The following is a 24387-nucleotide window of genomic DNA, read 5'->3' as shown; positions in this document are numbered from 1 at the left end:
AATGGCTTAAGCTCAGTCAAACGTCATAGATTAGTAGACTGGATTAAAACAAAACCCATCTATTTGTTATCTAGAAGAGACACATGTCACTAACAAAGATCAGCGGAAACTATATCACATGGGTGTTGTTGTCTTCTGTTTGTTTCTCATCTCTTCAAAACACTTTCTTCTGATTAAATCATTCAATGGCTTGTAGATCATACAGTAGCATCATTTTCTGCAAGAAGGATTTTGATTTTCATTTCTTCAGCTACACGTTAGTCATTTAGTAGCATGTTGTTTAACTTCATGGTGGTGTTAATTTCTTTTTTCTCCCTGATGTTGATTTTGTTTTGTGGCTTTTCATTTAAGGGAATGTATAGTAGCTGTGTAATGGAGACTGTCATATCTAGTAACATGTCATTTAACTTCATGGCATTGTAAATTTCTATTTTTCTTTCTATTGTTGATTTTGTATCATGACTTTTCATTTAAGGGAATGTACAGTAATTGTGTAATGGAGACTAACATATCCAAATGTGAGGAAACAATGTAGTATGCTTTTCTACTTCCAGATAAAGATGGACGTAAGATGAAACTGTTTACTGTATCCAGACAACAGGATGCTGGACTCTCTGCCATTGTCCATGCCCACAATGATGGACATATGACTGAGTATGAAGAACTATATGTTAGTAATGATATAGAGCAACTGGGGGTGGGGGGGGGAATTGGGACAGGGATAAGGGAAATGCCAGGGGCCTATGAAACTGCATCATAAAATGATAATAATAAAAATAATAATAATAAAAATCTAAAAAAATAAAGAATTTTGAATATAAAATAAGCAACAGTCTTCTTTATATCAGAACACTAAGTGCAACGAGCAGAACTGAGTCAGTGATGCAGATGCTGTAAGGCTGTTCATTCCTGCTGCAGCATCACCACAGGGACGCTGGGACGGCCTGGCAAGGAGCATGTCTGTGGGCACGCGTGTGCACACACACACAGAGGCACACACAGACACAGGCACACGCTGAGACGGCCTGGCAAAGAGCATGTCTGTGGGCACGCGTGCACACACACACACACACACACAATGAGATAACCTGGCAAAGAAGCATGCCTGTGGGCATGCGTGCACACACAGACACACACACACACACACCCTGAGACGGCCTGGCAAAGAGCATGCCTGTGGGCACGCGTGCACACACACACACACACACCCTGAGACGGCCTGGCAAAGAGCATGTCTGTGGGCACATGTGTGCACACACACACACAGAGGCACACACAGACACAGGCACACGCTGAGACGGCCTGCCAAAGAGCATGCCTGTGGGCACGCGTGTGCGCACACACACACACACAGAGGCACACAATGAGATGACCTGGCAAAGAAGCATGTCTGTGGGCACGCGCGCGCACGCACACACACACACACACACACACACACACACACTCTCTCTCCTTTAGAGGTCTTCATAAGCCTCAGGGAAAATAAACGTTACAACAAACGACATGGGAATTCCAAATTTTTGCACCCAAACAAATATCGTTTCACTCTAATGTCCCCAAAACTTCCTGAAGTCCCCGTGTACGTTCAGTTCGGCATGCGAGGACAAAGTGCATCATCACACACACCGCAACCTAGCCAATCTCCTCGGATTGTTCAGGATCAGCCAGAGGGAAGAGAGGCGTGGGTCCTGACGTTCCAGTGGTGAGGGGTGCACTGCGCGGCACACAGCCCCCCGGAAGGAGGCTCAGGCGCTTCCAGCTCGACCAGGACGGCCAGCTCATGCCGACGGACACCGCTGCCAGCCACGTCACACAGCCGGCCTCGGCTCCACACACAAACCCCCCGGAATGGTCAGGAATAGATCCAGCATAAAACTGACCGATGGCTGTGAATTTTAACTTTGAAGTATTCTTCTTGAAAAGCTCCAGAACGTGACACACCCTACAATTCACTGGATCTTTTCAAGAACATCAGCGCCATGAGAGAACAGAAAAGGGGCCACGGCCGTAGCACAGCTGACTAAGCCACCCTTTTACACCAGCATTCCAGATCAAGTGCTGCCTGCGCTGCCCTCCATCCAGCTCCAGGATCGCGGGCCTGGGAGGGCAGCCAAGAGAAAAGCCTGAGGCCTCAGAACCTCTCCGACCCACAGGGAAGAGGAGACGCATCTCACTCTCCTGGCTTCAGATCGGCCCGTCCCCAAACGCTGCAGCCATTTGGGGAGTGAACCAATCAATCGACCTCTCTCTCCCTTTCTGCCACTCCACTTAAAAAAAAAAGATTGATTTTTATTAGAAAAGCAGATTTACAAAGAGAAGAGGATACAGAAACATCTTCCACCCGCTGGTTCACTCCCTAAGTAGCCACAATGGTCAGAGCTAAGCTGATCCAAATCCAGGAGCCAGGAGCCTCTTTCAGGTCTCCCACGCGGGTGCAGGGTCCCGAGGCTTTGGGCCGTCCTTAACTGCTTTCCCAGGCCACAAGCAGGGAACTGGATGGGAAGCAGGGCAGCTAGGATTAGAACTGGTGCCCATATGGGATCCTGGCGCTTCCATGGTGAAGAGTTGGCCATTCAATCACCGTGTCACGCACTCAGTTACTTTTAAAAAAAAAAGTATTCAGGGAGAAGTGCCAAGATTTGCACCATGACCTCCAAACGCTTCAGAAAACCCTACAAAATAAGGCACACATTCACAGCATTTAAGTCAGCTGGGGGCTCAGGTGCTCACCGTGTTGTTCTGTCATCTGTTCTCATCTGAAATCTGAGGGTGGGGAGGTAAGAAGTGGGGAGCAACTGTTTAGCTTAGTGGTTAAGACACCAACATCCAAATCAGGGTACCCAAGTTCAATTCCCAGCTCTGCCCCCAAGTCGGATTGCTGCACGCTGATGCTCAGACGCAGCAGTGAGGGCTCAGGCTGCCGAGTCACCAACACCCACGCGGGAGTCCTACGAGTTCCTGGCTCCCGGCTTTGGCCCACCAGGCCGGCCCAGGTTGGGCCTCCGGGGAGTGAAGCAGCAGATGAGCCTCCCAAACACGAAGATGTGAGATAAGATGGGACAAGGGAGTACCACGCTCTGACTGCCGTATCCAATCCTTCCAGCTCATTCCCTGCAAAACCCGACACCCAGACAACGCCCGGGTCACCAGGTCCTGGGCTGAACCAACCCACGCATGTCTGCCGTAGCTCCCAGACCCGCAGCTTCTGCCCGACTCAGGCTCTACAAACCGCGACCCTCCTACGTGGGTGACCACATCTCAGCTGAAACCTATCTCCCACCCTACAACCTAAAAGCTAACCGGAACAAACATGAATGTGGACAGTTCTCTGGGTGCAGGCTCTCTACCCCAGGGAACTCCGTGCGGCCCAGGCTCGCCCTCCGCCCTCCATCGGCACACATTCTTTGCTCCTTCCGACTCCCACAGGCCTCCTTCTCCATGCTCACTAGCTGAGCGGTGTGCCAGCCTTCTGAGGACGACAGATCCCTGGGTCCAGGCTGAGGGCCGACGGTGGGGTGCTGGTCAGTCGCCTTCCTTCCCAGGCCCACCTGCTCACTGCGCCAGGACTTCGCTCCAGCCATCACCCTACTGCCTCATTTTCCCCTCCACTTAATTCTGCGCGTGCACACACACACACACACACACACACACACACACACTCACCTTCTCCTCTTCAAAAACAACACACATGCTTACTGCACAACTGCTCCCTGAAGTATTTCTAGGCTCAGTTGTCGGTCCCCCTGACATCCCAGCGGCCCCCGCACCCCTCCTGACTCCACATCTTCACATGGCATCCAGTGGGCATCCCAAAGGAGGCCTGCCCACACTTGGGCTCCCAGACCCACATTCTCAGAGCATACAGGTGCTACATGCACGTTCTCTTCCCGTGGTCTCTCTTGATCATCGAGGCCAAAATACAAAACCAAACCAAACTGGGATTGGCGACAACTCCTTTCTTGCTGTCAAACCCTTGCCCAGTCGGAACCAGATCCGGACAGCTGTTCAATGTCCTTGTAATACCACTCGGATGGGGCAGCTGCCAGGGTCTGAATTCCTGCAACAGACTCTGTGTTGCCAACTCTTCCCAGGTCCCTCCACCTGTTCTCAAGTCAGCGGCAGACACAGCAAGTTCGCTGAACTTCAAGGTCAGGCCAAAGCCTTCCAGGGGCTCCCAAGTCAGCAGGCGAAGGCCGGTGGCTCACAGCACTCATGAAGGCTGAACAAACTGCTGGCTGCAATCCCCTCTGACTCTCCCCAGTGGCTTCCCGCCTTCCTACTTGCGTGCAGGGCACTGACTGCTCTGCCAGTCCTGTCAGCCAGCCCCGGCTGTGTCCTTGCGACATGCCACTGGCCAGTTCCTCCCATCTTGTTTTTCCTCCTAACTTCATCACATCTCACACCCCACACAGCGTATCGCTCTGTCCTGCTTGGGCCTTCCCCAGCTGCCCTTGCAGCTCGAATCTAAGTTCCCTGAGAGCAAGGAATGCCATCTGCCTGGTTCGCTGCTGCGCCTCTGGGGCACAGACCAGTGTAAGGCAGGTGAAGACCGTCCCAGGATCAGAACAAACCTATCCAAGTGACTAGCAGACTCACCCAAGCTGCCCACACCGAGATCAACCGCCTATGAGGGAGAGCTCCTTTAGAAGACTTAGAATAACGAGGCTGAAAAGTCCTTGCAGAGAACAGAGCAGGGCTTTGCAACTGTGGTAGAACACGCATCGCATCAAAGGCCTCGTCTTTGCTGCTAAGAAGATGGCGCAGGGCATGACACACGTTCACACCGCGGGCAGCCCTTCCACCACCCGCCTCGGGACTGCCCAGTCCCCAGCACCCCAGCACCATGCCGCCCCACTGCCTGACCACCAGCACTTCACTCCGTCTTGCTGGATCGAAGTGTCACATGTTCGTCACACGTTCGTCACATGCCCACATCCCCCCAGAACTGACGGGGGCAGCGGTGCCTGCAAACCTACCACGGCCTCGGGCAGCTTTCCGGCAGTGGCACGCACGTGGGCCCTGGGGCTGCTCTCCAGGGCTTCCGCCTTCTTCCAGGCGTCCAGTCGGAATCTTTCCATCACCTTGATCTCCTCCCGCAGGTCCGTGTTCTCTCTGACTAACATTTCAATCTGGCTTCGCAGACGGCCGTGCGCACTCGACCATTTTGCTTCTTTCCTTTTCAAATCTTCCTGCAAATCTGCTACTTGCTGTTTCAAAGCCTCTCAAAAGAAACACACACACACACAGACAGCGTTACAGGGTAAAACAGACATGTCAGCTGCAGCAGGACAGCTCTGCTCAGCAGACACAGAACTGGAAGATCCCAACTCGGGGCAGGAAGGAAATCAACGGACACCTTGGGGCCATTCAGGGAGCGCCTGGGAGCACAGTGGCTCTCCCTGAGAGCTGCCAGCCAGGGGCCTGAAGCTCCCCACTGCCGAGGAGGCAGGAGGCTGGCCAGGGAGGCTCTCGGGCCAGAGGGGATGCGCCAGCAGCCAAGGCCAAGGCCCTCAGCTCCAAAGTGGTGACTCCACTTTCTGACAAAAGAGCATGCAGCAGAAGAGAAAGCCAAGCCCCAAGAACAGTCGCAGGCCTCTGGTCCCAGGCAGGAGCAGCCAGTGTCTGACGCCCTCAGCTCCTGGTGTGCAGCATAGCAGCCACAGACAGATCACAGCAGTGGGTGCAAGGGGAGCCGGGCCAATGCAGGACGCCAGAGGCTGGAGCCACCTGAGCCAGGAAGCTTGGAGGAGCCTGTGCACGGGGAGTCGGCAGGCTGCCTCCAGGCACCCCTCACAGGGCCTGGAAGTCCAGAGGCCAAGTGGGGCATGTGAGGGGCAAACCGGAGCGTGCAGACGGACAGCACCTCCAGGGAGTTCTGCACCTACACCTCCGGCTGTAGCACCAAGCCTACGCTTTCAAGAAATGACAGCATGTCTATAACTGATAACCATTTGGCAGGGGACAGTAAAGGGACAGGGTGTGGTGGTGGTGTGAGTGTTGAGTCTGGTGTGGGAGCAGAAGCCACTGCCACCATGGCAAAGGGAGAGACTGGATGGGAAGTAAGGCTGCAGGCACAGCAGGGCAGGAGGCTGTGGGGGGGAGGCAGGGCACGAGGCGAGAGGTTGGGAGGGAGGCAGGGTGGGGGGCACGAGGCAACAGGCTGGCAGGGAGGTGGGGGGCACAAGGCAAGAGGCTGGATGGGAGGTGGGGTGGGAGGCAGGGTGGGGGGCATGAGGCAACAGGTTGGCAGAGAGGTAGGGTGGGACACAAGGTGAGAGGCTGGGAGGGAGTTGGGGTGGGGGCACGAGGCAAGAGGCTGGCAGGGAGGTGGGTGGGGGGCACAAGGCAAGAGGCTGGCAGGGAGGTGGGGGGGGGCACAAGGCAAGAGGCTGGCAGGGAGGTGGGGTTGGGGGCACGAGGCGAGAGGCTGGCAGGGAGGTGGGTTGGGGGCACGAGGTGAGAAGAGAGAGGGAGGGGAGCAGTGCTAAGATGTCGGACAGAAGCAAAGTCGAGGTGAAGCAGGCGTGCAGAAGCTGACGTCCACCGCTTGCACATCCAGATTTCCAAAAAGTCAGTCAGGAGATAGACAAATGTGGGGAAAGAAGAAGGTAGCTGGAGGCAGCCAGGGCCGGCAGCCGCAAGCTGGCCATGTGGACAGGGAGATGTGGAGACAGCTACCTGCAGCAACACGTGGCTCAGCAGGCTCCGGAAATGACAACATAGCCTTCCGAGTCATCGCGTTGGAAAAAATGGGTTGCAATAATCAGAAGCCAGGAATACTTTCTCTTTTTATATGACTTATTCATTTTTATTGGAAAGTCAGATACACAGAAAGATCTTCTGTCTGCTGGTTCGCACCCCAAGTGACCGCAATAGTCAGAACTGAGCCAATCTGAAGCCAGGAGCCAGGAACTTCCTCCGGGTCTCCCACATGGGTGCAGGGTCCCAAAGCTTTGGGCCGTCCTCTACTGCTTTCCCAGGCCACAAGCAGGGAGCTGGATGGGAAGCGGGGCAGCCGGGACAAGAACCAGTGCCCATATGAGATCCTGGCGCATGCCTGGCGAGGGCTTTAACTGCTAGGCTACTGCACCGGGCCTGGTATCTGTATTTTTGTACCTGGTTTATTTTATTTAGCATAATGTCCTCTAGTCCTATCATGTTCTTGCAGGATGACAGGTTTTCTCCTTGTTTGTGGCTGAATATTACCCCAAAGGGAGCAGACACCGCGCTGTGTGCCGTCATCCCACCGTGATGGGCATTCGGCCAGCTGTGTTTCTCGCCTGTAATCGTACCACAGGCAGTCTCTGCCAGAGGGTTGTTTCATTTCCTCTGAACGTACGTTTGGTGGGAGCACAGTTGGGCCTTGCGATAGTTCTGTTTGCAGTGTTTTGAGGAACCTTCAAGCTGTTTTCCACACTGTGTTAAAAGGCACTCGTGTGCACGAGTTCCGCCTTCTCCATCTTGGCAGCATTTCAGCCAGCTGACTCAGGATCCACTGCAGCCCTGCGGGGTGCCGATGGAGCGTTGCCGCTGTCCTGGCACAGACATTCCCTGTTCACTCACAACCTTCCCAAACCAATTTTACTTTAGGATTCCCTTTAGATACTCAGCGTCCCCAACTTGAACACCGGGACCTTTAGTTGATGGATTCCATTGTCCCATAGCCTGTCCTTAAAGGTTTGAAAGTAGCCCCGCATGGGGCCCAGCGTGAACTCCTCACCTTGCGTGTGCCAGGATCCCATATGGGAACTGGTTCATGTCCTGGCAGCCCTGCTTCCCATTCAGCTCCCTGCTTGTGGCGTGGGAAAGCAGTTGAAGACGGCCCAAAGCCTTGGGGCCCTGCACCCATGTGGGAGACCAGGAAGAAGCTCCAGGTTCCTGGCTTCAACTTGACTTATCTCCAGCCATTGCAACCACTTGGGGAGTGAACCAGAGGACAGATCTTTCTGTCTGTCCTCCTTTCTGTAGATCTCCCACTCCAATTAAAACAAGTAAATGCTTTTTAAAAATAGGCCTGGAGTGGTAGCCTAGCAGCTGGAATCCTCACCTTGCACACACTGGGAACCCATATAATATGGGCACCAGTTCTAATGCTGACTGCTGGGGTCCGTGCAGTGGGTGTGGATGGCACGAAGGTGTGAAGAGAACAGCTCCCCTGCTTGGCAGGGCCCGGGGAGCTTCCAGCTGTTTGGCAGGGCCCAGCGGATTTCTCTCTGACCACCTTGACGCAGTCTCACCACCTTTTTGCATGGAAACTCAAGCACCCCACTAAGAATTCTGTAATCTATTGAGGCATTGTTTGCCACTGATGTGAGCTTGAGAGTTAATGTCACTGATAATGTCTTGGTGAGTGGGCCTTTGACAATTTACACACAGGAGCACAATTAAGCCCATGCCATTTCTGGACACCTTATTGTGTACCTACCCATTGCCCTGAAATCGGGCCCAGACATATACCATGCCTTCTGGGAAATGGCTTAATAAGAATTTTACAAAGTAATGGAAGTGATGGGAGTGAGAGCTGAAACTGCTATGGCAATAAATATAGCTATTGTTATCTCAAAGGCTAGCCTGTCTTTGCAATTTTTAGGAGTGTAGGAAATACAATTGTTTTACCTGCTTTTATAATTTTTAGCTAGAGGAATTAAGGATGCTTTTATTAAAGAAAAATGCTTTTGATTATTGTCTTATTGTTTATGGGGTTGTAGGAGTCTATAGTTGTAGGGGGATTTAACATTTGAAGTTTCTGTTTTAGATTTTAGGTTTTTCCCTTGTAACCTATTTTCCCATTAAATAATGGGTAAATTGTAGAAATAGAAATGTGGTAGGAATGTACTACTGATTAGCAGGTAATCGCATGTCCTTGGCCTTGGAGTCCTAGCTGTTGCTCCACGGCTACTACTAAAGAATGAATAATGGCTTGCTTTGAAGAATATGAATACAGGATTTTGCAGAATTATCTTTAGGGGCACCTGCTTAGCCCTGAAGTGCAGACGGAATGACCAAATGTCTGTACATGCCCCCTTAGTCTTGAAGTAAAAACAGAATAATTAGTTGCTTGTGTAGAAGCTTGTGAGGTGTCTCAGTAAATAAAAAGGACAGCTTTTTCTTGAGCTGTGGTGAGAACGCACCAAGTGTCTGTGTCTGTGTCTTTCTTTATTGCCGACTCCATGCACCCTTCCCGAGCTCCGAACTCGGCTGGAGCTGGACTCTGGCAGCTGACGGCCCCGCTTCCCATCCAGCTCCCTGCTTGTGGCCTGGGAAAGCAGTTAAGGATGACCCAAAGCCTTGGGACCCTGCACCATGTGGGAGACCAACAAGAGTCTCCTCGCTCCTGTCTTTGGCTCAGCGCAGCTCTGGCCATTGTAGCCACTTGGGGAGTGAATCATCGGACGGAAGATCTTCCTCTCTGTCTATCTGACTTTGCAATAAAAATAAATAAATCTTAAAAAAAAATAGATGAGAATGCTCCCTCTGCCTTTCCATCTCTGTCTCAGAAATAGTAAGTGGAAAACAGGCAATTTTTCTTTTGAAAAACGTGTTGAAGAAGTCCAATATACCCAACTTTTTTTATTGTCAGTTGTGACTTTAAAAAAATCTTTGCACATATCAATGCTACAAATATATTCACAATTTTTTTTTTTTTGTAGAAGGCTTACAGTTTTACAAGAAACACACTAGTTCCTTTTAATTGCTACATTCTCCGGCCCACAGTCCGTTTCTAGCTGTGAATAAAGCATCGCTGTAACTTGGCCTATGGGTTTTTAAGTTTTACAGTTAAACTCAATCCAGTATAGTAAGGCCTTCTACTGTTATAAATGAACACAACTAACAGTATTTGTGCGCAGTGGGTCACAGAGATTAACACAGCACGGTGCACTGACACGCCTGGCTCATCAACTCACCCAGATCACGTCAGCGTCAAGGAAGCTTCTAGCAATGGGAAAGAGCTGGTAATTTGTAGTCTTTGATACCAAAAAAAAAAGGTTCTTGATGCCATGTTTCTAACACAGTATTTGCTGAATGAATAATGAACACCTATTTTTTTTTCCTTGACACATCAGATAACCCCAAGAAAAACATAATTTAAATGAGCAAATGTAAAGAACTGGGCATACCTGTATTTCTTCGCGTTCTTTTTTATCTGGAAAAGTTCTGGCAACTGTAGTATACTTTTCAAATACTTTACGTTCCCTTTGTAGCTTCTTTATTTCTTCCTTCTTAAATTCTTCTATTCGAGCCAATTCTTTCGCTTTCTGTTGTTCAAAGTCTGCAATTTCTTTCCTAAAACAAGCAATATGGTCAGCTCCAGGGACCAGCTCACTGCAGTAATCCTGTGTGGCATCACGGCACCACCCAGTGGGCAGCTAAGGAACTGCAGTCCTGGGGAATCCTCCAGCCCGCAGGGCACTGACCCAGCAAGCATTGACTGGGCAGCCCACGGCGAGGCTGGCACTCCACTAGGTGGTAGGGAAACCAGAGCGACGAGAATAATGAACAAGTTAAACATTTAGACTTAGAAGCATCAAGGAGAAATATAAAGCAAGGGAGAGGTTAGGAAATACGAGGGTGGGAGGCTGTGGTTTCGGTGGCGTCACACCCAGGGAGAGGCAGCGCCAAGGGCCTGCTGACCGGGTCCGGTGAGGCTAAGCCAGGGGGGCAAGGCCCACGCAGGAGATGCCCCACGGTCGGGCAGCCTCGGGAGAGGCAGACACCAGCCTTGGGGAAGGCTGAGGACAGCAGCTGGGAGGGCTCGGCCGGCTCTGGCTGCCGTGTGCAGAGCCCGGGCGGGCAGCAGCAGCACACGCCGCTCAGGATGCCAGGTGGAGTGACAGGTGAATTGAGAGCAGGAGCGTGCCCGGGCCCGTCAGGAGAAGACTGCGAGACGACCATGGCTGCGGGCAACAGCAGGAGCTAGCTCTTCCAGAAACGATCCATTCAAGATACTCAACAGCTCTTTGAAGACAAGTAGCCAGTGGGATACGCAGCAGACCTGAGATTCTGAGTTTGGATGGCAGCATGAGCAACACTTACAGGCCTGAGATGGGCTGGGCACTCCATACACACGTGTGCGTACGTGTATGAATATAATATTCACATCTGATGTAACTTCTATACTATATACAAAATGTTAAAATTCAAAGCAGAAAAAATGGGACAACTGTAGCACTTTTGCGTCCTTCATAGATCTACAGATCCGCAAACAGTAAGGTGGAACTCCCCCTGGATAAATGAGCAAAGGTCATAAAGAAATTCACAAAACAAACATAAACACCATTACACATAAAACTATGCTGAATTCAATCATTTGGACACATCCAAGGGTCAGGGTTGTGATACCGGGAGTTAAGCTGTAACATCAGCAGCTTGTATCGGAGTGCTGGTTCAAGTCCCACCTGCTCTGCTAGCAGCGGGTACCTGCTACCCATGTGGGAGACCCGGAGCAAGTTCCTACATTTAGCCTGGTCCAGCCCTGACAACACAACCATCAGGGAGTGAACAAGCAGATGGAAGATTCATTCTCTCTCTCTCTGTTGTTCAAATAAATCTTTTTAAAAAACACAAAACAAAAAAAAGGGATGAGGTCAGCAGCACTTCACAAACTGCTACCACTCAGTGCCCATGATGGAGAAACAGGCAAGATGGACTCTCCGATGCTGACCAGAGTGGCAGAGATTTGTAAAATTCTTCGCAAGATCTCTTTTGTTTTTTCAAAGCTACCACGTGCAGGCAATCCGTGACAGTGACGCAGGTGCACTGACACACTCCCAGGCAGTACCGCCACGGTGAGATGTTTAGTATGCCGTTGCATTCAAAGGCAGGTGAACGAACAACACGGACAACGCAGTCCAGAGCTGGAGCCGTCACTGATTAAAGGCACGAACTTAACAGTGCCTCAGTTTCCACATCTGTAAGATGGGAAGGAAAACACGTGGCCTAAATTCAAATTTTGGTTTTTCCTTACAACAGAGCTTACCACAGTGAGACTGCTCTCCAAAAAGCCATGGGCAGCAGTGTGGTGAAGTGGGCAAAGCCACCCCCTACAGCACCAACATGCCACGCAGGCGCCAGGTTCAAGACCTGACTGCTCCACTTCCAACCCAGCTCCTCGCCAACGCACTTGGAAAAGCAGTCAAAGACGGTCCAAGCGCTTGGATTCTGGCACTGACATGGGAGACCCAGAAGAAGCTCCTGACTCCTGGCTTCAGCCCAGCCCAGCTCTAGCCGTTGTAACCATTTGGGGAGTGAATCAGCAGATGGAAGATCAATCAATCTCTATGTATGTGTGTAACTCATTTAAATAAATAAATAAATAAGCATTAAAAAAAGATAATCATTATTTTAGGATGTAAATGTCCTTTGTGATACAGATATGTAGATAGAGAGATTGATAGGCAGTTACAGAGAGAGAATGGAGACAAAGAATCTTCCATTAACTGGCTCACTCTACCAAGTGGCTTCAACAGCCAAAGCTGGGCTGGTCAGAAGCAGGGAGCCAGGAGCTTCTTCTGGGTCTCCCACATGGGTGCAGGGGCTCAGGGACTTGAGCCACCCTCTGCTTCTTTCCCAGGCTCATTTGCAGGGAGCTGAATAAAAAACGGAATAGTCGGGACTCAAACTAGCACCCACGTGGAATGTCACCGCTACATCAAAGTACCAGCCTCAGAAATTTATATTTTAAAATAATGAAGTATAGGTATTTAATCATTTATCTTGGATAATGAAAGGGCTTGGGATAAGTTCTCCCTTTTAATGACCACATTACTTATAACCACGTATTTACGTTTGTTAGCAGGACTGGCACTTAGACACTCACAATGCACACCACAGTAGCTAGGCTCGATTCCCAGCTCCATTCCCGATTCTGGGCCCAAGGGGCCAGCACCTCAACCCTGGCAGCCAGCAGCTGGGTCCCTGTCACTCACAGGGAAGACCCGGATGGAGTTTCTGGCTCCTGGCATCCGTTTTGTCCAGTCCAGGCTTTCGAGGGCATTTTAGGAATGAACCATGAGATAGGAGCATTCTCTGCGTTTCTCTGTCTTGCAAATTCAAAAGAATTTTTTTAAGCGGGGGGGGAAGAAAAGTTAGCATTGGTAAGACACAGAACATCAGAACCCTTGTCAATTACCAGAGGAGGCACAAACTAGCGTGGGTCCTTTTCTCAAAGATTACATCTACAGCGGCCATATGACCCAGTCCTTGAGCCCCTGGACACACACTCCCAGAATTCACAGCAGGCATTCGCGGCAGGCATGGTACAGCAGCAGCCTGCACCCTAGTCCCACCTCCACCCAAGCTTTTGCTAATGCATGGGGGGGTGGGGGCAGCAAATAATGGCCCAAGTGCTTGGGTTCTGCCATCCACGTGGGAGATGAGCTGGAATTTCCTGCCTTCAGCCTGGCTCAGCACCAAATGCAAGGAAGGAGTCAGTGAATAGAAGAATCCACTCATTTTGACCCTGTTATTCTGCCCTTCAAAAAAAAAAAAGAAAGAAAGAAAATGAGATGTGTACACAGTACGCACAGCCACATCCTTTACAACAGCCAAAGGTACAACCAGGCCGGAGCTGTGCTGCAACAAGTCAAGCTCCCACCTGTGGCACAAGTGCCCCACTTGAGCACCAGTTTGAGTCCCGGCTGCTCCACTTCCTATCCTGTTCCCTGCTAACGCTTCTGGGAAAGCAGCAGCGGATGGCCCAAGTGCCTGGGACCCTACAGGCATATGAGACCTAGATGAAGCTCCTGGCTCTTGCCTCAAGCCTGGCCGAGCCCTGGCCATCGTGACCATTTGGGTAGTGAGTCAGCAGATGGAACATGGAGCTCTCTAATTTTGCCTTTCAAACAGATATAATAAATATTTCCCCAAAAAAAAAAAACAAAGTGCCCCTTGGAGTAGTGCCCGGATGCAAGTCCAGGTCACTCCCCCGGACAGCCTCCCACTGGCGTGCACCCTGAGCAGCACGGGTCTCTGCCGCCCACGTGGGGCATCTGGATGGATGTCGGTATCCCATGTGGATCTGGGCACACTCACCTACTACCGACTCCTCAGATGCAAAGGTATTACTGTGGTTCAGGTTTTGCCACACAATAAAATCAGGCCTACGTTGGAAAATAATACTTGCCACGCTTCTCACCGTTGCTAGTGGAGCTGTGTCTTTCAAAACCTAAGTTGATATTCACGCCTACGAATGCGACCTTCTCTGCAAGTAGGATCTTCGTAGATGCAGTTAAGACATAAAAAGGCAAGATGAGGTCATTCTGGAGTAGAGTGGACTTTACTCCAACAACACTGCTGTTACAAGAAGAGAAAGGACACAGCGACACACACCAGGGAGAACCCCAGTGAGACAGGGACCACAGCCAAGGGACCACGGACACAGAAACCAGCAAAGAGACAAGAAAAACAGTACGACCTCGCTTACACCCTGACTCTGGGCTTCTCACCTCCAGACCATGAGAAAATACATGCATGTCTATGGCATTGGTTGGGGGTGGGGAGGTTGTTTTTGTAAAGATTTATTTACTTTTTGTTGTAAGGCACATGTAGAGAGAGGAGAGACAGAAAGACCTTCCATCCACTGGTTCGCTCCCCAAGTGGCTGCAACAGCCAGAACTGAGTCAATTCGAAACCAGGAGCCAAGAGCTTCTTCCGGGTCTCCCATGCAGGTCCAGGGTCCCAAGGCTTTGGGCCATCCTCTACTGCTTTCCCAGGCCACAAGCGGGGAGCTGGATGGGAAGTGGAGCAGCCAGGACATGAACCAGTTCCCATATGGGATCCTGGCACATGCAAGGCAAGGATTTAGCTACTAGGCCATCTCACCAGGTCCCACATACATCTACTGTTTTAAGCTTCCCAGTCTGTGCTACAATAACCCCAGGAAGTGAATAAAATAGCCACGGTACCATTTGAATTTGTGACTTCAAACTGCTTTTCCAATTTCAATTCATAATCTCACCAGTCAACAAATTCCCCCTTTAGTACACTGTTGACTACACTGAGCCATTTAATTCTATGCGTAACATTTCATTTCTTTTTCATTTACAATAAAATGTTTTGGAGTGGGTTAGGCTGCTACCTGGGACCCCTGCAACCCATATCCGGGTGCCCTGAGTTGAACCCCAACTCCACTTCCATTTCAGCTTTCCCTCCTACACCCCCTGGAGGCAGCAGAGGCAGGCCCTGCTTCCTGCTTCCAGCTGGGTTCAACCCCAGCTGTTACAGACATTTGGAAAATGAACAGGTAGACAGAAAGCCTTTTAAATAAAAGTAAATAGTCTTGTAATGTTTCAAACATTTTTTAAAGATTTATCTTATTTATTTCACTTCTATTTGAAAGGCAGAGTTACAGAGAGAGGGAGAGAGGAGGAGAGAGCAATATTCCATCTGCTGGTTCACTCCCCAAATGGCCACAACAGCTGGAGCTCAGCCAACCCTAGAGCACCCCAGGAGCTTCCTCCAGGTCTCCCACATGGGTGCAGCACCCCAAAGGACCTGAGCCATCTCCCTCTGCTCTCCCAGGCCACCAGCAGCAAGCAGGAGCAGAAGCAGAGCCGCCAGAACACAGACCGGAGCCCACATGGGATGCCAGTGCCTCAGCAGGAGGATTAGCCTACCACACCACAGCACAACTCAAGTCTTAAAGCTGTAACTCGGGAACTGGCTTTTTTGCCCAGCTTGTACCTGTAAACTTACCTGAGTTTTTCCAAGGCACTTTCTCGTTCGATGCGAAGTTTAGCTAAGGATGTGTTCTCAGCCTTAAATTTTTCTATTTCTGTTTCCAATTCAATGACTTTCTCTCTCAGAATCTGGGATCGGGCACTGTCATCTATAAAATAGGCCATAAATATGGAACTTCACAAAGGAAACACCAGGAATATGATAAACATTTACGGCATCAAAATGCACCAGGCTTATCTTCCAGAGGAAACCAGTCTAGATGGAACAATCAATCACGCTACACGCTACCACAAAGGAATAAAAGACTCACGCTAAATACACCAGAACAAATAAAAACACTACATATGCAAAGAAATCACTGAAATCAATGTTTAAAATAGCAGGGAATAGCTGAAGAGCATGAATCACTAATCCACAAAGAAATCTGAGTAGATAATTTGATATTCAAATCAAGTTACCTTCCACTGTTAATCAATCCTTTACCCAAGTATATGTATTATTTTTTTTTAAAGTAAAATAAAGAAAAATAAATAAAACAGGCTTTCTGCCATCAATTGAAAAAGGCCTTTTATTAACTGTACCTTTGGGGAAAACAAACCTGATCCGTACCACAAGGCTAAAAGGAAGTGACACGTTCGGACTCTGTTAGCAAAGTTAAATCGCTGGAAGGGACCATCCCAAAACGACACAGCAGTTTGAAAGTTCTTACCTGTTTTCTTTACCTCAGATACATGAAAGGAAACAACATGGAAATAATAGTCTTACCCACTTTCCTGTAGCCCTTGACCCTTTTTACCCCAGTTAACTATGTAAAGATTGTCAAAATAAAAATTTAAATAAATAAATAAAGTTCTCACATGTTTGCTTCTACTCCTTTTTTATCTCAACTTCCCAGCTTTCTACAAAAGTATTCCTTTAAAATCAGAACGGTGTTTTGAATTCCTGACACCAGAACTTCCATCCATGCTCCCTCCGGTACTCAAGCTGTGAGGTTCGGATGCAGCAGGAGGCTTTTCGAGATAAGTCTGAGAAATCCGCCACAGCAACTGGGTCCAACAGTCAGTGAATCCAGCAGAGGAGGTGTGCGTGAGCATGGCAACGACCTCCAGCACGGATCCCGAGAGTGTGCGGTACTTCTAGGAAAGGGAGCGAGCACCAAGTCCAGGAAAGGATGGACACTTTGTGGGGGGGTCCGTGCTGCTCTCAAAGGTCTCACGTTCCATGGTTTCTACCGCCCAGTCAACCAGAATCTGAAAACATTATGTGGACAATTGCCGAAATCGTTCACAAATTTCAACTTGCACAGCACTTTGGGTAGAATGATGAAATCTCGCTGTCCCACGCAGGACATTATCATCCCACACGCTAAGTGACACCATCAGGTCACTCGGTACTCATCTCTGCTACCAGACCAACCGCCACAGTTCTGCAGAATCTGTGTTCAAGTGACACCCAGGCCATTACATGAGTCCTCTAAGAGAAAGGCACAGAGCCCAGCAACACGCAGTAAAAAGAAGGATCTGGGATCTTCCAAGATGCCACTCGTGCACATGGGGCTCCAAACCACACCTCCCACAGACCCAGGGACCACCGGACTGCTGCTTTAAGCCATCAGGGGCTCGTCTGACAAGCTCATGTAAGAAGTACACAAATATCAACGTCTTAACAGTCACTAAAAGACTCACCTTGAGGGACATAACACCATCATGTGGGTCCTCCCCTGCTGTGAAAGGAACTTCAATATTATTTCATTTCATCCTAAAGTAATTTCAAGCATCGGGAAAGCTAAAACACAAGTTGGAAGAACTTGAAGGCATAATGCAGCTGCATGTCACGCTAATGACTATTACATGCTTTAGACCAACAAAACAAATCAAGGTTCTCCAAATCAATCATTGATTTCATTCGCTGGGCAACACTGACGTCAGCATTTTAACCACCTTAAGGGCACGGCGATAAAACAAAGGTAGACTTTTTTAACACTCCAACGTGCAGTTTATAAGGCTGACTCACCAGGTAGCTGGTCTCGACTCGTGTTTAACTTGGGTCCATTGTCCAAATGCGAATCTGCTTTTGGTCTCGGTTTCGGCTTCAAAGAGGGGAAGATTTTCATCATGAGTTCCGACGCAGGAGGAGGGCTCCGGCTCCTGCCTGCCTTGCTCGAGTCTTCTCCCCTCTTGACCGGTGCTACCTTCCTTTTTAACGTTCTGTCCAGGACACGGATGTCACCTTTATTCAGGGAACGTGTCTGGGGTGTCCCATAAACGGCTTCATCCCCAAGAACAGCATTGTGTTGACACAGATTCTCTTCCAGGTCAGTCCAAGTTCTTTCATCATCAAAGTCAATTGTACTCAGATTCGGAGATGAGGGTCTTCGGGCAGAAGTCTCGGACCCCAGGTTTCTCACGCTCCCTGCCATGATGCAGCCATCACTGCTACAATCTTTATCAGACAGATCCAGTTCCACGTCTCTCTTCTCCTGTTGAGTCGGACTGTCCCCGGAAGGCCCCTTGCCATCGCAGAACTGTGGGCTCTCCTCCACGCCGCTCAAACTCCTCCCTGCCTCCTCAGGCAACGGTCTTAGGGTCACATCAAGCTGCTCCTCGGAGTCAGTGCCACCATCACTGTCGCTGACGCCGTCCTCATCGCTTGCTTCCCACGGGGCTTGGTTTTCAGAACTGCTCAAAGTGTTTTTCTGGCAGGCTTTGCTTCGGATGTTACACGACCATTCCCTCGGGCCCTTAGGTGAGGACGCTGGGCCCCGGAGGTTGGGAGCCACCTCACACTCACTTCTGTTTTCACGGGCAGCATGGTTGGGACCCTCCCTGTGGTCACCCTGACCATCAGCGCCCCCTGGACGTGCCCTCTCTGGCTGCGCAGCCTTCATAGGAGTGGAAGACAGCCGGTGACCTTGGCACGTCTGTTGATCCCTTGCTAGGATCTTCAGCACAAATGAGGAATTACTGGAAAATGAGATTTCATCAGCAGCTTGCTCTAGGAACAAAAACTCATCTAGTTCCAAATTTTCCTTTTCCTTTTCTCGTTCCCAGTTGTCCATTTTCTTCTGAAGAGAAACGTCCAGAGAAGAGTCCAGCTCTTTCACAGTCTCGCTCGCGGAGCCTTTGGGAGCCGCGGACCCGAGCTGCCCTGGGGAGCCGGGCCGTCTGTCTTGTCCCGGTGTCTTACCCCGCACTCTGCAGCCGGGATCAGAAGGGTCTGCACGCTCGGGTGCATCTTCCTTGCTATTAGGCAACTCCACCTTTTTGTCCAGTTTGCTGTGATCTCTCGGTTGCCTGTCACATTGCTTGCCTGCCTGTAGTTTCAATCCTGACAGAGAGAGACTTTTTTTATTATTATTATTCTTGGGCACGTGTAGCTTCTGACCGAGTGTGACAGCAGCACTCCTGCTTCGGACTGTCCTGAGCCTTTGAACAGCAGGGCCCTCGGCGCCCAGCTCTTTACTTCTAAGAGCGGTCTTCCGCTGGCACTGGGGTCTGTCCATCTGAAACCCGGGCTGGTCTTCCGCAGCGCTTTGGCCACCAGCTGGTTTGCTCTCCTTCCCTTTCTGAACCTTAGCTTTGGCATTAGAAAATCTAGCTAAACCTTCTCCTCGTTTTAAGAATGGTTGTTTGGGCTTTGCTTTGGTTAGCCCTGGTCCTTCCGCTTCCTAAAAGAAAAGGACAATAATTGAAATCATTTAGGTATAGGACAAGTCCTCTCAAAGTCATTTTTTACAGCAACTCATAAATAAATCTCTAAAGTCTTAGAATAATTTATTCAAAATGGTGCGGTTGCTAACCGTCATCTGTTTCTGCTTCCGTTCTTGCTCTTCTAGCCGAATTTGTTCTTCCAAGTAATCTTCAAATGTCTGTTTCCTTTCTCTTAGAACAGCTTTAATAGGCCTAGTGAAAAACAAAGTTATTTAGCACACAAACCCCAGTGTGTGACTATTTTACTTAACATGCCTGATTACACAACTTCAACTACACTGGAAGTTGAAGATGCACCCCCACCCCCCGCCCGCTTTGAGAATCCAATGAAAGCAATAATCTCCACCACCCCTAAAAAAACACAGGTATTTAACCTTCTGCACATGCCTGGGCCCGTGCGGACTCCATCCAGGGCCTACAGATTCACTCATCATAGAACTTCAAAACTTCTTTCAAAAACTGCCCACTGATTCAGGCTCTTTCAGTAAGAAAGATCGTGAATGTAAACAGAGCCACGCGTCATTCTGCCCATACATGATGTACATGAAAATATTTCAAATATGTCATAATTTATCTAAAAGATAAAATCATCATCACCATTTTTAGCTCTTTGATTATACAATTATAATCTGCAAGAGACACCACATGTGAGACCCCCGCTACTTCCTCCTCCTTTTCCAAAACAGAATTTAACTACACTTATCCAGATGTGTCTGTGAAGTGCAAAAACCTTGGCTCAGTTCCTCCAGTACAATGCCAAAGCTTCTTTCACCAGGACCTCCCAACCTCTTCCTGTCACCACATGTGGCGGGTTGGTCTTAAAAACACTCAAAAGCACATTCAACTGCAAACAAAAGTATAGCTCTTCCAAAGAGCTCAATAACAGCATCAACCATGACATTGAATTGCTCCGTCTCTTACTCCTTTCAACGTTTATACCTTTCTTCAATATTAATGACTCCTGAGGGATCATCGACTTTCTTAAAATTCATCTCACTCTGTCCCAGAATCTGTTCCGTCATCGATAAAACACCTTCTCCTAAGATAAAAATTAAGCGACAATTCAGTCCAACAAAGGCAGGTGGCAGGCTGGAGGCACAGCAACTTTACAACTTACTAAGCTAAAACTTCATATGTAATTAACAATCATGTATGCCAACAATTTTAGAATACCCAAGCATTTATTTAATAAATGAAAACCATAAAACCCAATAAAGACACTTGATATTCTTCAAAAGATAACGCCATGGGGGCGTTGCAAAGGCTTTTCTAGAATAAGAAGTTCTAAAAGAGCCTTTTGGGGGTTTTTTTGGCTTACTTGGGGTTTTGTTTTTTCAAGATGTATTTATTTTATTTGGAAGGTAGGTTTAGAGAGAGAAGGAGAGACGGAAGGAGGGCTCTAGAGCTTGCTGGTTCACTCTCCACGTGGCCACAACAGCCGGAGCCCGGCTTCTTCCGGGTCTCCCACATTGGTGCCAGGAGGGGCACATGTAGCCAACTGCTTCCTTTTTAAAAAAAAAAAATGTTATCTATTTATTTGAAAGGTACTGACAGAGAAAGGAAGAAAACAGAAACAGATCTTGAACGTGCAAGTTCACTCCTCGGTGTCTTAATGCCCAGGGTTGGACTGGGCCAGCAGGAAGCCAGGAGCGAGGAGTTGCACCATAGTGTCCAGCACGGAAGGCGTGCCATCGCTGGTGCTTTAGCAGGAAGCCTTAGTGCAGACAGAGGAGCCAGCAAGCAAACTGGCAACCCGGTACGAGATAGGGGCATCCCAAGGCTCCTGCGCCCACGGTGCCACGGTAACCCCCCAGTGTCCCCCCTCTTTCAGGACCTCATGTTACCAAGCAAAGTTTCGAGTGAGCGTCAACAATGAGATGATTTCCAGCAAGACAAATGCTAGCATAGCTTTGAACCCAACTCCAACTCGGCAGCAATGAAGCACGTGACATTATCACGATTACAAGATGGGGAAAAACGTCACAAAGAGCTTCTCCTCTCTGAGGCCACCCGGTAACCCTGCGAGTTCAGCACCGGGACACACCTGCCGCATGGTTCTGCCGTTCCTCCCCTGCGTCGCTTGTCACAAGCGCGTCTGGACCCTGCGCCTCACAGAACCAACTGGGAGAAGCGCTTTGGGAAGCGGAGACATCCTGCTGAGTACGCAAGCTGATGTGGTCATCAGGTAAAACGCTGCAAGTGTGAGCTTTGTCCTGGCCTTGGTTCGAGAAGATGTAAGATGGTAAAAAGGGCATGGCCTTCTCTCTGGCAGCTGGATGGCCTGGCGAGCCGTACTTCCGGTTCTGCTCATCTGGCAGTAAAGCTTACAATGAAGAACACCAAAGAGGTTACCATTTTGCTATGACATCGTGTTTTCTGCCTAGTAGACCACCCCCTGCCCACTCCCGCCCTGCACGGACGTCTCCAAGTCTATTTTTCATGTGAGGAGAAGATACTCCAGCAAACCATGAAATTGTCAGGTTCCATGGTGAACCTCACATAATTTCAAGTGACAGCACATTCACAGGATGCTTCCCACGCAATCAGACCGTGGAGGACCGAGCTGCAGCTCCACAAGCTCCCACAGCGGACTCCACAGCAGCTGACAACCTGCGGCCCTGTGGCGGCAAACTCCTCGTGCACCAGGCACAGCTGCCTCCACATCACCCTCACGTGGCACCAGGCACAGCTGCCTCCACACCACCCTCACGTGGCACCAGGCACAGCTGCCTCCACACCACCCTCACGTGGCACCTGGCACAGCTGCCTCCACACCACCCTCACGTGGCACCAGGCACAACTGCCTCCACACCATCCTCACGTGGCACCTGGCACAGCTGCCTCCACACCACCCTCCCGTGGCACCTGGCACAGCTGCCTCCACACCACCCTCACGTGGCACCTGGCACAGCTGCCTCCACACCACCCTCACGTGGCACCTGGCACAGCTGCCTCCACACCACCCTCCACGTGGCACCTGGCACAGTTATCTCAACAGCACGTGCCTGGAAAAGTACTCTCCCCTTCCAAGGGCCCTTGAAGTCTAGTTCTCACATCGAATCGCTGGTGACTTTCTCTGGCCTCTAAGGATCCCGGTTTTGTTTGTTTTTGCTTTTTTTGGTTTTTTTGGTCTGATTTCTTTCCTATGTTTCTGCTTTAGAAAGAACCCGACAGAGTCCCCCTGTTCGATGTTTCTAAACTCCTTAACAGAAAGATGGCACGCTAGCCACCCCGCTTGCGATGGCAGCCATTGAAATCCAGTTGCCAGCCTCCTCTCTCCAGAAAGCATTACATTTGGACGTGAAAACATACTGGGAAGTACTATCAAAACTGCCACTGTCCCTGCCACTAGACACCTAATCCTTGCTACACAAACAAAAATAGAAGATGGGGCCCGGCAAAGTGGCCTAGTGGCTAAAGTCTTCACCTTGGACGCGTCAGGATCCCATATGGGCGCCAGTTCTAATCCCAGCAGCTCCACTTCTCATCCAGCTCCCTGCCTGTGGCCGGGGAAAGCAATGGAGAACGGCCCAAAGCCTTGGGACCCTGCACCCGTGTGGGAGACCCGGAAGAAGTTCCTGGATCCTGGCTTCGGATCGGCATAGCATCGGCCGTTGTACTCACTTGGGGAGTGAATCATCAGACAGAAGATCTTCCTCTCTGTCTCTCCTCCTCTCTGTAAATCTGCCTGTCCAATAAAAATAAATAAATCTTTAAAAAAAATAAAAAGCAGGATTGGGGCAGGCCTTTCGCAGAGCAGTTAAGATGCTGCTCAGCAATGCCTCCAACCCACCTGGAAACAGCCCGGTTCTGCTTCCAATTCCAGCTTCCTGCGGATGCGCACCCCACAAGACAGCAGATGATGGGCCAAGCAGCTGGGTCCCTGCCACACGCAGGAGGCTCAGACTGCGTGCCTAGCCCCTGGCTTCAGCCTGGCCCGGCCCTGGTTGCCATGTGCTTTTCCAGGGTAAACCAGTGGACTAAAGACACATATATTTTTTCTCTCTCTCTCAACATAAAATATATCAATGAGTTACAATTTCGTTTTTGTGACTACTAAACGCAGTGAAAGGACTTTTCAAGGGTGGGGCATCTTTTCAAGAATTAAGATGCTTGCACCTGGTCTCCGAGTATCTGGGATACAGCAGATGATGGAAGACAATGGTGATGGTTCCAATCCCTGGGTTACTGACACCCACGGCAGAGTCCCAGCCCCTGGCTTGGAGGCGGCCCACCTGCTGCTGTCATCAGCATTTAGGGAATGAAACAGAAGAGAGCATCTGTCGATCCCAGCTCTCTGCTTCTCGAATCAACACTGCGTACACATGGCTGGTGCTAGAGACACAAACTACTGATGCACACATTTCAACAGTCCCCCCCCCACACACACAGGCAAGATGCCTCCTGTTTACTGACGCAGCAACAAGCGAACACTGCCACGCAATACCACCGACAGAATCCATCCACTGACCAGGGTGGCTGACTCACGCGTTCATGTTTTAGACTCAGTTTTCATTCATCAAGAAGGGATTGCTCTAGGTCAAATTTGGCTTTTCTTCTCTTGGGCCTTTTCCTACTATGATTGTTTTTATCTCTAATGGGAAAGCAATTACACAGGACACATGCACTCCAGAATTCCAGGGCCCCCTCTTGTCCCAGCTCTATGATACCACCACCTGCTTGCTGCATACCTGCCCGGTCCCTAAAGGTTGGAGGAATGGTAGAAAGAACGTGTAAAGCAATAAAACAGCAGAACCACCTGCCACTGTGTCTCGGGGTGCTGTGGAAGGCTGTGTGTGTGGACACGTACCAGGCAGCGCGTGGGGCCCCGGCACCATGCTGAGCAGCTTCTCCTGCTCCTCCACCAGTCGCTGCAGCTGCTCCAGCTGCTGCCTCTTCAGCTGCTCCTGCTTCTTCTGCTGCACCTCCTTGAGCTGCTCAGCACACAATTAACTTATTACACCAGCCATGCGTTACCTCACAGACCCCCAGCCCACAC

General features: G+C 49.9%; 1 protein-coding gene across 2 annotated transcripts in view; it reads right to left on the bottom strand.

The window, feature by feature from the left end:
- LOC121168058 (centromere protein J-like) overlaps positions 1-24387 on the bottom strand; it is a 34200-nt gene that overhangs the window by 8930 nt on the left and 883 nt on the right. Inside the window, exons 2-9 of one of the 2 annotated variants that reach the window (XM_040997826.1) lie at positions 24193-24322; positions 21433-21711; positions 20328-20427; positions 19478-19580; positions 17692-19345; positions 15694-15826; positions 10119-10284; positions 4977-5219 (exon numbers count right to left, since the gene is read on the bottom strand). In XM_040997826.1, coding sequence (XP_040853760.1) covers positions 4977-5219; positions 10119-10284; positions 15694-15826; positions 17692-19345; positions 19478-19580; positions 20328-20427; positions 21433-21711; positions 24193-24322 — 2808 coding nt within the window. The remainder of the gene's footprint in view (positions 1-4976; positions 5220-10118; positions 10285-15693; positions 15827-17691; positions 19346-19477; positions 19581-20327; positions 20428-21432; positions 21712-24192; positions 24323-24387) is intronic. The other variant, XM_040997827.1, reaches the window with a different exon arrangement.

This window comes from Ochotona curzoniae, unplaced genomic scaffold (assembly GCF_017591425.1).
Source record: "Ochotona curzoniae isolate NIBS_2020 unplaced genomic scaffold, NIBS_Ocur_1.0 patch49, whole genome shotgun sequence".
NCBI lineage: Eukaryota > Metazoa > Chordata > Mammalia > Lagomorpha > Ochotonidae > Ochotona > Ochotona curzoniae.
This window is presented reverse-complemented; position numbering and strand designations above follow the sequence as displayed.